The sequence below is a fragment of the Schistocerca nitens genome, chromosome 5 (genome assembly GCF_023898315.1).
Source record: "Schistocerca nitens isolate TAMUIC-IGC-003100 chromosome 5, iqSchNite1.1, whole genome shotgun sequence".
Classification (NCBI taxonomy): domain Eukaryota; kingdom Metazoa; phylum Arthropoda; class Insecta; order Orthoptera; family Acrididae; genus Schistocerca; species Schistocerca nitens.
The window spans coordinates 735,692,840-735,707,360 of record NC_064618.1 but is presented as its reverse complement, the minus strand read 5'-3'; the positions used below and the strand labels follow the sequence as shown (position 1 = coordinate 735,707,360).

General features: G+C 44.1%; 1 protein-coding gene across 2 annotated transcripts in view; it reads right to left on the bottom strand.

The window, feature by feature from the left end:
* LOC126260873 (serine/threonine-protein phosphatase 4 regulatory subunit 1-like) overlaps positions 1-14,521 on the bottom strand; it is a 337,252-nt gene that overhangs the window by 181,715 nt on the left and 141,016 nt on the right. For both annotated transcript variants that reach the window (XM_049958309.1, XM_049958308.1), the window contains one exon: positions 3,571-3,658. In XM_049958309.1, the coding sequence (XP_049814266.1) occupies positions 3,571-3,658 (88 nt within the window). The remainder of the gene's footprint in view (positions 1-3,570; positions 3,659-14,521) is intronic.

The following is a 14,521-nucleotide window of genomic DNA, read 5'->3' as shown; positions in this document are numbered from 1 at the left end:
AACAGGAGCAGCAACATTGGGGCGAGGATCGCTGTGAGGTTTGACACCGTCAGCGATGTTATGGCAATTGTCACGATGAGCACGACGCAACTTAACCAAAGTTTCGACGTAGGCTGCAGTATTCACAACTGTCCCGCGTTCAGCAAAGTCCACTAATAAAACACCATGCATACCCCACAACACTGTCACAAGCACTTTCCTAGCAGACTTAGTCACTGTGAACTTTTCTCGTACTGGGAAACCAGTATATTTCCATTACATACTAGCCTGCTTGGTTTCGGACGTGTAGTGTTACGCCCAAGGCACGTCACCAGTGACTGTTCCTTTCACAAAGTTACCTCCTCCTCCTCCTCCTCCTCCTCCGGCGTAACGCGTTAAGTGATCCAAACTTATCATTCGCTGGCCCTTGTGGTTGTATGTCAGGTTCTAAGGCACCCAGCGAGCACTAACTTCACGAAATTTCAACGTGTCGTGTCCAATACACCGCACCATAGGAAATGTTTTAACTGCTGCTGAAAGGTTCGGAGTTGCACACGCTGCTCGTTCAAAAGTGCTGCCTAAATGGCTCCGAAATTCTGTGGAGTTGTAGGTTACCGGACGGAGCGTGGAGAGTCACTACGGCTCACACAATCCTCCTGGAAGAACGCACACCACCTGGAGACACTGCTACGGTCCATACAGTCGTCGCCATATATGCCGCGCATGTCCCTATCAATTTCACTCTGTCTATGCCCTTTTGCCCACAAATATCTACACTACACATCGCTACTCTTCACAACTTGACGACAGTAACATGCGCGCTATATTTATTTCGTACTCAGATTTCCCTCGCTAGAGCTGCACATGACAAACCACCCTCTACAGCGCAAACTTCAAACTATAACGTCGTGAAATTTCAACATTCCGTCTGCAATAACGAGGGAGGAAAAAATTATTTTCATTTACTTTCCGATCCTCTCTCGTAACTAGATAGAACAGACGCAGGGATGAAACTGAGTAAAATGTTATTCGGAATTGAAGAAATAATAGATCTACCCTGATCCATGACTTCTAGTGTGTCAGGTGAGAAAAATACTAGTCAAGTTTTCCATGACCGATGTTTACGGAGTCCATGTTGGTTGGAATTGTCGTTATTCCGTTCGAGATAGAACGTAATCTGGGCTCTAAAATAATGAGCTAAGACTCTACACCAGATGAATGTCAGTAATATTGAACAGCAGTTTTGTGGCTCACTCCTACAACCGTTCTGTTTAGAGGGGTGTGAGCTAAGGCGTCCCATATAATTCTGGAAATTATTTTCTCCATACGAATCGAGACACAGTAAAACACGATTTTTTCGATAGGTGAGATGTTTGTGGGAGTGAATGTTTTAATGCACGGGTAGCGACAGCGGCCGCCTCGTATGCGCACTCTGGTGGTAGACTGCAGCCGCAGGCGCAGGCACAGTGATTAGCCAACAGGTGCGGCGCGGCGGGGCACGTGCGCAGCTGCCGCCTGCTGCTCTGCACGCGACCATGCGACCGCAGCTGCCCTCCTGCTCCCCTCCAGTCTACAGACTAGGGATGGAACAGTGGTAGTCTCATAGGAACCCCCAAGTCGGAGGCTGCGCAGCTGTTTTGTTAGGAGTCCAAATCTGAGGCCGAGGTGGTATTAACATTATTCCTAAACAACCGACCGCCCTACATGAAATTGCCACTTGATTTACATAAGATATTATATTTGTTAAAAATCGCTTATGGAACAGGAAAGGGAGGAGGAGGGGAATGGAAGGTAACAAGACATAACGCAATATGCCTAACATCAAACAAGAACTTCAGTTACTGGTACATTAACCCCGTCTTATATGCGTCGGCTATCAGATCATTAACAGTAGCATAGAGGGTGAATGGTGGGAAAATGTACCGCCCTCATTCACCGTAACATGTATGTTATGGAAAGGCTTGCCCAAAGTCTATTAAAAACACTTACGTAGCAGTGTTCTCATACATAAGGATATCAACTGTCTGTGTATTTGTGCGTAGTTCAAAATGGCTCTGAGCACTATGGGACTTAACATCTGAGGTCATCAGTCCCCTAAGAACTTAGATTTACTTAAATCTAACTAACTTAAGGACATCACACACATCCATGCCCGAGGCAGGATTCGAACCTGCGACCGTAGCGGTCGCGCAGCTCCAGACTGAAGCGCCTAGAACCGCTCGGTCACACTGACAGGCTATTTGTGTATTGTCACGTGCCACTTTGAAAAGACCGCTCTCTACAAGAAATCAAATAACCATCCCTAGTTTTACGCTATTCAACAGACTCCAGCAGCGAAGACAGTTATCTTCAAACTAATCTCTCTATATGCGATTTAGTACCAGCTAAACTGTGGCAAAACTGTCCCTGCTACACAGTGAAAGGAGTACCCAGTCCAGTACGGTATACAAGGGCCATTCATAAAGTAACGTGACAAAACCAAATTTTATTATATTCATTTTAAAGATACATTCTTAAGCTATTTTTCTACATAATCGCCATTCAAACTGAGGCGAATATCATACCGTGGCCCAAGTTTTTGAATACCTTCTCTGTACAAATCTGCCGCCTGAGATTGCGACCACTGGTTTATACCGACATGTATTCCGGTGCCAGCATCAAAGCGTTGTGTAGCGAGCCATGTCTTCATTGCTGGGAAGAGATGGTATTAGCTCGGTGCCAAATCCGGACTGTATTGCGTATCAAAAACCTTCCATCCGAAATCCCGTAGGAGCTCTCGGGTTCGATTGGCCGTGGGTGGACGTGCGTTGGGGAAAAAATAAATAAATACTTTTGGGCTAAGTTTTCCCCAACGCTTGTTTTGTATCGCCCAGTTTGACTTAGTGTTTGACAAATTTCAATTGGTTTGCAGTTTTTTGGCCACAAACACCTTGCCACAGAACACACCTTACATGTGGCGGCATTATCTACTGCAGCGCACATTTTAACACGCCACAGAAAGCAAAGTAGCAGAGACACAGACCATCAGATGCGTACTAAGAGTATGAACGTTATGGCACCAAGATGGCGGCTGTAGCCCCGCCCACCGGCGAGGTAAGACAGAAAGTCTGTTACTTTCTGAGCGGTCCATTTAAATCTCTTTCCGTTGGAAAGGATTACTAGGGTAAAAGGGACTCAGTTCGCAGTTGTGATGAACTGTTGAATGAGAGGGCGCGGATACTGACATTTTCATGAAGCATGGTCCAGTGGAGCCAATTTGAATACTAACGAACAGCTCATTTTAGACGAAATAGACGTATTTGATAAAGTATTTTGACAAGCACCTAAAATATATGTGATCTACAGCTCGCTCTTCCCGAATACGAGTCCCACTGTGTTACTCATTGTGTCAACCAGTCCTGTGAGACTAGACACCTCCACAAACGGGACAATCCACCTTAGGCGGTCCGTTACTTGATAACGCTCGAATGCATTGGCTAATCACGACCCCCACGCCACGAATGGTAATAAGACGAAACAGAAGAACTTGACAGCGACACAGACACGACATAAACCGAATTTGAAATCTTTATGGTTTCTAAGTATACTCACCGGCTGTAGTTGGGGTCGCAGAGATACCTCTCCAGTCTGATGACTGGCGGCAAGCAGTCGTCCTGGCGGGTATCATACTGCGCAACGTCTGCAAAAAGGGAAATCGTTTAAATATAATGTTGTCGAGGGTACTGCCAATTAATGGCATTACGTGAATAACTTTTCTCTTGTGACACTCTATTAATAATTTCACATCAATAAAGAATCCCGCCTCCCTCCCACAACCCGTGTCAAAACGTGTAGGTAAACCATCTATACGTATGTCGCGCCTGGTGATCCAGCATTAAGCCGCGTGCCCAGAAACAGGAGTCACGGGATCGAATCTCGGTCTAACCACGGATTTTTCAGCATTCGTTTTAACGTAGCCTTCACCTCTCAGCGATGTGAGGAGTCGCCAGAAACAACACGGAGGTCGGATGACGACGACGACCCCCCCCCCCCCCCCCAATAATAAAGTTCGTGTGGAATCCTCAGGGCGCAAGTCCCACTCGTACTTTTCTTTTTCCTCTTCAAAAATGCATATTGCGTCGAGTTTACTAAAGATTCGACGTTCGTGTAGGAAGTAGGCGACACGCAGTGGACAATTTTTATAAATCGGGTCCAAATACAATTAATCTTCGAATAATCTGAAGTATTTATACTGCACCCAATGCACAACTTATGAAATGTAGTCACGCTCAACATTCTCTGGTAACGCAGAGGACACGACTATAGGTTTCGAATGCGCTACTGTAAACAGCCCGAATACTGGTTTGTACACCGCAGAGTTTTATTTGGTGCCGTCCTACAGGAAGTGGTATGGCACTGGCTTCCTCCAACCACTGAACCGTTTTGTCCAGGCATAATACGATAACCTACAATTTAACGTCGAATAGTAGAGAGGATATTGTAGACTGGCAATGGCAAGGAAATTTGTTAACACCGAGTATAGATTTAAATGTCAGGAAGTCGTTTCTGAAAGTATTTGTATGGAGTGTAGCCATGTATGGATGTGAAACGTGGACGATAAATAGTTTAGACAAGAAGAGAATGGAAGCTTTCGAAATGTGGTGCTACGGAAGAATGCTGGAGATTAGATGGGTAGATCACATAACTAATGAGGAGGCATTGAACAGAATTGGGGAAAAGAGAAATTTGTGGCACAACTTGACTAGAAGAAGGAATCGGTTGGTAGGACATATTCTGAGGCATCAAGGGATCACCAATTTTAGTATTGGAGGGCAGCGCGGAGGGTAAAAATCGTAGAGGGAGACCAAGAGATGAATACACTAAACGGATTCAAAAGGATGCAGGTTGCAGTAGGTACTGGGAGATGAAGAAGCTTGCACAGGATAGAGTAGCATGGAGAGCTGCATCAGACCGGTCTCTGGACTGAAGACCACAACAACAACAATGAACTACGTTGCAATTTAGCATTTCTTACATTACTAAGTTGTTGCCATGTGTAAAAAGGAGTGATAAGTGACAAAAAATTATATGACGCCTGCGGAGCCAGCTCCAGACCTTTGGATTCACCTATTGATCGACCAAGGAACACTAGGATGCAATGTGGCGACAAAATTGTATCTTTCCGTGGTGTAAGTACCACTAAGCGTGACCGGTTTGCGATTCATTGCTTGGTGACCTTCAGGACAATCTCTAGGAAGTCCGTCCAGCCTGTTCTCTGAGTGCCGCCTGTCAAGTCCAAAACCGGCTCTGTGAGACTAACACCTGTGTCTGTCTAGACACTCCTATACACGATGGAGACTACCACCTGTCGGAATGTGTGTGTATGAATCACTGGTGGGAGTCGTAATCGCAACTCTCCCGTAACCCAGGCGACCCCAACATACAAACGAGAAAAGAGGGTGAAACCAATATTATTGATCTCAGGAGTTACTGATACTCATTAAAAATTCTGCACGCAAGAGCTTTACAAAAAGTACTACTGACAACTCATAGCTAGAAGCTACCACAAAGCAATGTATTAAAACTAGTTTTAAAACTTGTCACCATAATCATCTGAGTAACGCTGATTGTGTACTGAAAACTCTTTATGGAACACGATGAATGCTCATGTAGTGTGCCAAATAGTATCGGCAATCATTCGGGATACTAAAATTACCAGTTGGGCGATGGCAACCAACGAACGTCAGGTTACCCAACCATAAGCTTGAACTAAAGTCTCGTCTGTGATGAGATCATTATAAATTAAGCACACGCTCGGTTAGAGAAATTAAGTTGGCCGTACTATATTAAAAACGACAATCCCTGCATTTGTCATACGGAATTTACGGAAAGCACGGGAAAACCAAATCAGAATGGTATAACTTTGGAGTCCCGCCATTCTGATGGCACTAATACTCACTAGGTCACCTTTCCCTGAAAATAATACTAGTATTGAGCTCCGCTATGTGATTTCAAAGACGGTTTCGATTAGAATATTAGATATTCAGCTGTCACAACGATTAAAAATTCTTGAACACGCTTCTCGAACCTCTGTGGCAATGCATTTGTCCCAATAGTATTGTGCCCCCAGCTGAATTCACTGACGGCCTAGTTGCGGCTACAGGCGCATGAGCGTATGTGATGCCTTCCTGAGCTCCTTCAGCCATTCATTCACATTTCTTTTAACACTTAGTGCGAGTACAATCTTACTTTTGGAGAAAACACGTTCATTACAATCAAATTGTTCGGCAGTAATTCCGGACTCCTTTCCTACCACTTTCAGAAAACTACAACGATCTACGCGCTCTTGGTGACCTATTTCAGGTGGATGGCTTCCATTGTTAGAAAATTACTTTCATTTTCACTAAACACTTCTCTCTATGTTATGTTTTGGTTCGTTTCTTTTCAACTTGTGTTGTGTAGCTTCGAGTTTAGTAACTTTACCATTTCGCTATGAAGCCATTTAAGGTTATAACCAACTCTCATTCTTGGATAGGATATCATACATGCGCCTTAAGAAGAGCTTTACCTGCAAATCACACATATTTTAATAGAAGTTGCAGTTACCGACCACCTGTGTCCTGCAGCAATAGCTTTTTTCCCGTACTTGCCATTAGCTTCAACAATAATAAACACTGTCAGTTGGATTCCATTAGGGACCGTTGTGTTCAGCGACTGTAAAGTTGTTATTATTATTATTATTATTATTATTATTATTGTTTCTTCTCTCAGACATTATGTCTGGTCAAAAATGGAAAGTGACGCAGACCTTGATCAACCTTGACTTCCTTTTAACTGTACGGTATATGTTACATTGCATTTATGAACTTTCAGGTAATTGAACATGTATCAATAATTACAGATTTCTGTAGTTACACACACACACACACACACACACACACACACACACACACACACACACACGTGTGTGTGTGTGTTTTTTTGGATGTAGCTGTATTGCGTTGATGTACTGGTGGATATGTGTGGTATGACTCCTGTAGTTGATAGTATAATTGGTATAATGTCAACTTTATCCTGATGCCACATGTCCTTGACTTCCTCAGCCAGTTGGATGTATTTTTCAATTTTTTCTCCTGTTTTCTTCTGTATATTTGTTGTATTGGGTATGGCTATTTCGATTAGTTCAGGTTTGTTATGTGGTAGTGTTTTATCTGTTATAATGGATCTGTTCCAGTATAATTTGTATTCATCATTCTCCAGTACATTTTGTGGTGCATACTTGTATGTGGGAATGTGTTGTTTGATTAGTTTATGTTGTATGGCAAGTTGTTGATGTATTATTTTTGCTACATTGTCATGTCTTCTGGGGTATTATTATTATTGGTTCAAATGGCTCTGAGCACTATGGGACTCAACTTCTGAGGTCATTAGTCTCCTAGAACTTAGAACTAGTTAAACCCAACTAACCGAAGAACATCACACACATCCATGCCCGAGGCAGGATTCGAACCTGCGACCGTAGCGGTCTCGCGGTTCGAGACTGCAGCGCCTAGAACCGCAAGGCCACTTCGGCCGGCCTATTATTATTATTATTATTATTATTATTATTATTATTATTAGGGATGAACACAGCTATCAGTCGAGTATCAATATGTATGTTATTGCCGATCTAGTTACATCTCGGCTACAGTACAACCATCACTAGTGTGTTTAGAAGCGAGTCATATAGACCAGAGAACTTTCTACGCGCACGTTGTTCAAACGATGTTAAAATGTCGATAGCTCAACTGAATTTGAATTTCCTGAGACGAAATTATGTGCGCTTAGAGACTTGACCAATTGAAAGAAGTAATTTTACTAGCCTAGTTCGAACAGAGCAGACCGCAGGGTTTTTATGTAGATTAATTCTTAGGAAGTGAGACACGCCACTGCTCAAAAAGTTAACAACCGAGTTTTTCAAACAACAATAATAATTTTCATGTGTCCAAAGGGCAACTTCCTACGAGTAACACTTGCTTGATCATTTGGGGGAGGCGGACGACGATCCATTTCTCCACAAGGTAACTTTCCCCGACGCCGTCACAGATTACCGAACTTTTGGCATAATATTCAACTGGACACCAAATCAAATGAATATGAAGCCGGTGGTGCACATTCCGACCACACGCGTATCGGAAATCGTTGTCAATACTTCCGTCAGACTCAGAAAGAGAGGTCTGCTTCTTGGCGACTTTGGAGTTCAGTCCGCTGCGAGTTAGTTTCGTGTCGGAACCGTGTACTCTGACTGGCAGAATCGCCTCCATGTACCTGTTGAGAAGCGGACGGAAATTGCTGAGCAGGCAATGGATTCCGTCTCAATATGGCAGTTCCTGCCTAACGTGCTATACTGCCTGCCTAACAACTGTCAGCAATGACGCTACAAACAATTTAGGGAAACTACGGAACATTTAAATCGTGAAGACCTGACGGGCTATTTGAAATCGCTCCTCACGACTAGGAATCCAGTGTTTTAATCATAGTGACACCCCGCTCGGTTCGATACATCGCATTTCTACAGGGAACATCATAATTAATGGCGAAAATTTATACTCAAAGTACACGATAGTAGAAGCAAAAACGTTCTAGTAAACACGGGTTTAAAAAACTACGAATGTTTCGTTACGAGCAGCAACTGACTTCAGTTACAACTTTCTAATCGGTACAAATTTACCTAAACCGTTAATTGGAAAGTTTAAGTCTCTGTCTAATCAGAATCAAATTTCATCCATGGCCCACTGTAACACAGAATACAATACAGCTTCAGTACATTACTTGTTACGATTTATTGTTCAGACTTACGTGTTTAAAGGAAATGTCCTATGTGTCGTTCTTTCATTTCACTGCAATTCCACATTCGCCTCTGCAGTGAGTTACTAACTCTTTCGAACGCCCCCGGATTAACTATAAAATCTTGAAAACATGGTGTAATTTTCTGCTCTAGTTCTTCAACTTTAGCAACGGAAGTACTGCAAACTTTGCTTTTGAGATAACCTCTGACAGGAATGTACTGGCCTCGATCTACCTACTCAACTTAGAGCACAATGGCAAATTACATGTCTTACATAAGCAACAAAATACGAGGCTATATGGAATATAAATGTGATTATATTTACAAAATAGTTACTGACAAAGCCAAATATGATTTATTTTTCGACATGGTTTCCGTTTTTTCCTAGTGAGATGGAAGGTTTCTTATCTCAGTATCGTAGAATTAAGTCGTTTAGGTCAGGAGCCAACTGCGCATGCCATCGTCACCTTCGAGTCGTTGTCCTCACAGAGCTGTTTTAAGCGGCCCAAACAAATTAATATCGCAGGGCGATAAGTCCAGACTGTAGGGAAGACGATCAAGTTTAGTCCAGAGCATTTCTTCAAGTTTTGAGACTGTTCGAGCTGCAGTATCTACATCTACATTTATACTCCGCAAGCCACCCAATGGTGCGTGGCGGAGGGCACTTTACGTGCCACTGTCATTACCTCCCTTTACTGTTCCAGTCGCGTATGGTTCGCGAGAAGAACGACTGCTGGAAAGCCTCCGTGCGCGCTCGAATCTCTCTAATTTTACATTCGTGATCTCCTCGGGAGGTATAAGTAGGGGGAAGCAATATATTCGATACCTCATCCAGAAACGCACCCTCTTGAAACCTGGCGAGCACGCTACACCGCGATGCAGAGCGCCTCTCTTGCAGAGTCTGCCACTTGAGTTTGCTATCACGCTTATCAAATAACCCTGTGACGAAACGCGCCGCTCTTCTTTGGATCTTCTCTATCTCCTGTCAACCCGACCTGGTACGGATTCAACACTGATGAACAATACTCAAGTATAGGTCTAACGAGTGTTTTGCAAGCCACCTCCTTTGTTGATGGGCTAAATTTTCTAATGACTCTCCCAATGAATCTCAACCTGGCACCCGCCTTACCAACAATTTTATATGATCATTCCACTTCAAACCGTTCCGTACGCACACGCGCAGATATTTTACAGAAGTAACTGCTATCAGTGTTTGTTCTGCTATCATATAATCATACAATAAAGGATCCTTCTCTCTCTGTATTCGCAATACATTACATTTGTCTATGTCAAGGGTCAGTTGCCACTCCCTGCACCAAGTGCCTATCCGCTGCAGATCTTCCTGCATTTCGCTGCAATTTTCTAATGCTGCAAATTCTCTGTATACTACAACATCATCAGCGAAAAGCCGCATGGAACTTCCAACACTATCTATGCGGCGTGGCATTATCGTAGAGGAGGATGGCCTCCCGAATTGATTGGCCTCGTCTTTTGCGGCGATATGCAGTCCTCACCTGGTTCAATAGCTTGCAGTAGTTAGCACTGATTGTGCGTCGATCTTGCAAAAAAGAGAGAGAGAGAGAGAGAGAGAGAGAGAGAGAGAGAGAGAGAGAGAGAGAGCGAAATGCCTCGCCATTTGAAGAAAACGGCTGAAAGAACGATCCTTGCAAACGGACAATCGAGTCTTATCTTTCACAGGTACTGCCCTTCCCCTTTCTCTGCTATTGATACGGTTGCGGCAAATTATTATCCGCCATTACTTCAGTATGGAAATATTGCCCTAGGTGGTACAGATATATTGGAAACCTAAACTGACAGATTAAAACCCTACCTAATTTGGGTCACATTTCACCGATGGCTTATGGCAGGAAAATACATACGGGAGTAAATCAAATGTAAACAGGATTTTTGTTCCTGATCGTCTTCGGTTGGTAGGACTGTGCCCACGCTTCTAGCATGCTATTCCATATTCGCTTGTGCCGGCACTTCGTCGCAGGTGATGTGACTCTAAAGATTTGTCACATCCTTCGCAGACGTTGCTGCGGGCCTATGATAGACCTCGGAATGCCTCAATTTATGATCTACAGTCAAAATGCGAGGGCCCCATCGGGTACAAACTTTAGGTCATATGTGATGATCGACTGACAGCTCTCTTGACTTATTTAGACTTTTTCTGTATTTCAGATCCACTCGTCCGTCAATCTGCTTCTAGGACGTCTCGAACCACGCGCGAATGTTTTGATCCGTAATGCTTGTCGAGGGCGGCGATACTGATTTTCCACTCGTTCTCGCCATTCCTTCAAGTCTTTGTGCCATGCAAGCGTACCAGTCCTTGACAGTGTTTTTCATGAACTGCTCCAAAAAATTTTCGTTGCATGACCTCCTTCACAAGCATGAAATTTTATTATCATGCTTTGTACAATGGACGGGTGCACCTGTTGCTCCGACATCATGAGCGCCACTGACGACCTGGACGGGAGTGCGGAGTGGCTGACACTCCGCGCTCCGAAGCATGCTAGAAGCGTGGGCACAGTCCTACCAACCGAAGACGATCAGGAACAAAAATCCTGTTTACATTTGATTTACTCCCGTATGTATTTTCCTGCCATGAGCCATCGGTGAAATGTGACCCAAATTAGGTAGGGTTTTAATCTGTCAGTTTAGGTTTCCAATATATCTGTACCACCTAGGACAATATTTCCATACTGAAGTAATGGCGGATAATAATTTGCCGCAACCGTATCTCGCAGCAAATGCCTGTTTATGGACCCATGTTACTGGAACGTTTCTGCTTCTGTTATATCTGACGCCTGTCAATTTTCGCTGTTAATTATGACACACATTGTAGCCACACTACGAACATTTTTGTCTCTGTGCTTTCGAGAACGTATAGGGACAGAGTTCAACGTATCGTCTACAGGGAAATGAACAGCTCTGTTGTAAAACCATGAGAGAGGGAAGTACGTATTTCTATATCTGTGTGTACATGCATACTCCGTAAGCGACCGTACGATTACCAATCTTTTCCCTTCCTGTTCCACTCGCAAAAAGAGCGAAGGAAAAACGACTATCTATAGGCCTCAGTACGAACCACAATTTCTCTTACTTTCTCTTCGAGGCCCTTTCACAAAAGTACGTTGGTGGAAAAACGATGACTCTAAAGCCAGCTTTAAATGTCTGTTCTCTAAATTTTCTCCATAGCGCTCCTCGAAAAGAATGTAGTCAATCCTGCACGGATTCCCATTTGAGTTCTCGAAGCATCTTCACAAACCGTGCGTGCTGATCGAATCTACTAGTTACAAATCTAGCAGCTTGCTTCGATGTGTTTCTTTCACCCGATCTGGTGGGGATCCGGAACACTTGAGCAGTACTCAAGAATGGGTCGCACTATTGTTCTACATGCGGTCTTCTTTACAGATAAACCACGCTTCCCTAAAACTCTTCCAATAACCCGAAACCACCATTCGCTTTCGCCATTTCATATCGCTTTGCAGCGTTACGCCTAGATACGAGGGTGTTCAATGAGCAATGCAACACTTTTTCTGAAAGAACGTTGGTTTTAATCAGAATTCTAATACACCATACTATTCCCCACTCTTTTGCCTACAAAACGGCATTTTCCAACATAATGGCTGTTCAATGCGCCTGCCTTGTGCTGTCTTACTAGGTTGGCCTGTACGGCCTCAAGGTGCTCCTGTACTGGTCGACGTTGGAGCCTAAGTCATCCTGCATCAATAACCTCCCCATATCCACGTACTGCTTCCCGCGAAGTGCATCTTTCACTGGGCGGAAGCTATTCCGCACAGATAGCTTTCGATGCTATTTATGGTCTTCTGCTGGGCGGCGAGGAACCCAATGGGCACACGCCTTTTTAGTAACTCAACTCGTGGACGAGTGTGTCAGCACCAGCAGAGGCGTCCAGCTGTGCAGAAAGGTGTCTGATTACGATCCGGCGATCACCTCGAATGAGAGTGTACGCACATTCCAACGTCGCAGGAGTCGAAGCTGTGTGCGGCCGGCCAGCGCGCAGGAGATCGGACAGGTTCGCGCAACAATGCTGCAACGATGACATATGCTTCGCTCAACGACTCACCATACTTTTTTCACTGACAGGTCTCCATAGACATTCTGTGAGCGCCTGTTACTATGTGAGATGCTCTGGTTTTCCGCCAAAAGAAACTCCATGAGAACTCTTTGCTCGGAAAGCACCTCCATTAGAGATGCCATTTTGAAAGTCTAACATTACGGTTTTTGTTTTTCCTATCATCTACATGAACTTACTTTTTCTACATTTCGAGCTAGCTAGCATTCACCATATCAACTAGAAATTGTGTCCAAGTCATCTTGTATGCTCCTACAGTCACCCAACGACGCTACCTTCCGTACACAACAGCATCACCACCAAACAGTTGCAGACTGCTGCTCGAACTTCCCGCAAAATCATTTATGTATATAGAGAGTAAGAGGAGTCACATCGTATTTCCCTGGGGCAATGTTGATAATATCCTTGTCTCTGATGAACACACTCCGCCGAGGTCAACGTACTAAGTTCTGTTGCTTAAAAAGTCTTCCAGCCACTTACACATCTAGGAAACTAACCCGTATGCTCGCACCTTCGTTAAGTCTGCAGTGGGATACTGTGTCAAACGCTTTTCGGAAATCTAGGAGCAATGGGACCTTCCTACCGCCCCACATCCATAGTTCTCTGGGTATCATGTGACAAAAGGGCAAGCTGAGTTTCACACGAGTTATGTTTTCTGAAACCGTGCTGATTTGTGGACAGATCGTTAACTGTCTCATAGAATTTTATTATATACATTAAATATATTCGCAGTTGCGAATACTAACAACCATCGGCTGTATAAGCTAAAGACAATGAAAATTTGGCTCGGACGGGGACTCGAAGCCGGATTTCCAGCTTTACGCGAGCATTCGCCTTAACCGCTTTGGATATGCCTGCACGACTCATGGTCAGACCCAAACTTCCGATACATCGTCGTTCCTGCGTCGCAAGCTGTACTCAAACACAAATTGTATAATTCACTACAGGGAAGCACATTTTAATTGAAAGTCGCTGTCTGGCGTGGGCCAATGAATAAGACACTGTAGATTCCGTGTCCTTAAGAAGAACGATGAAATGTTCCTACGGAGGTGAATGCATGAGAACACGTTCAGGAATTCTGCAGCAAATCGATGTTTAGGATACTGGTCTGTAATTTTGCGGGTCCGTTCTTTCACCCTTCTTACATACACAAGCCATCTGCGCTTTTTTTCCAGTCGCTTGGGACTTTCTCACTGGGCGAGAGATACGCGATAAATGCAAGCTAAGTAAAGGGTCAAAGCTGTACTCTTTGTACAACCGAACTGCGATTCCATTCGAACCTGGTGACTTGTTTTCAACTGTCTCCATTGCTTCTATACGCCAGGGATGACTATCTCCACCCCACAGGATTCTAAGCGATGGTCAAACGACGGTATGTTTGTACAGTTCTGTGTGCAAGATTTCTTAAACGCTGGTTAAAAATTCAGTTTTCCTTTTGCTGTCTTCCACTGCCACACCATATTGCTCAACGAGTGACTGGAATAAGGCTTCTACCCACTCAGTGATTTACGTAATAGTCACGAAGTGGCGTACTCGCGAAAATGCAGCTGCATTTTCAGCTATCGAGAGGATGTAAAGACACCTGTCACGCCGCATTAGCGTCCAAATTTACTTCCGCACAAACAGTCGGACCG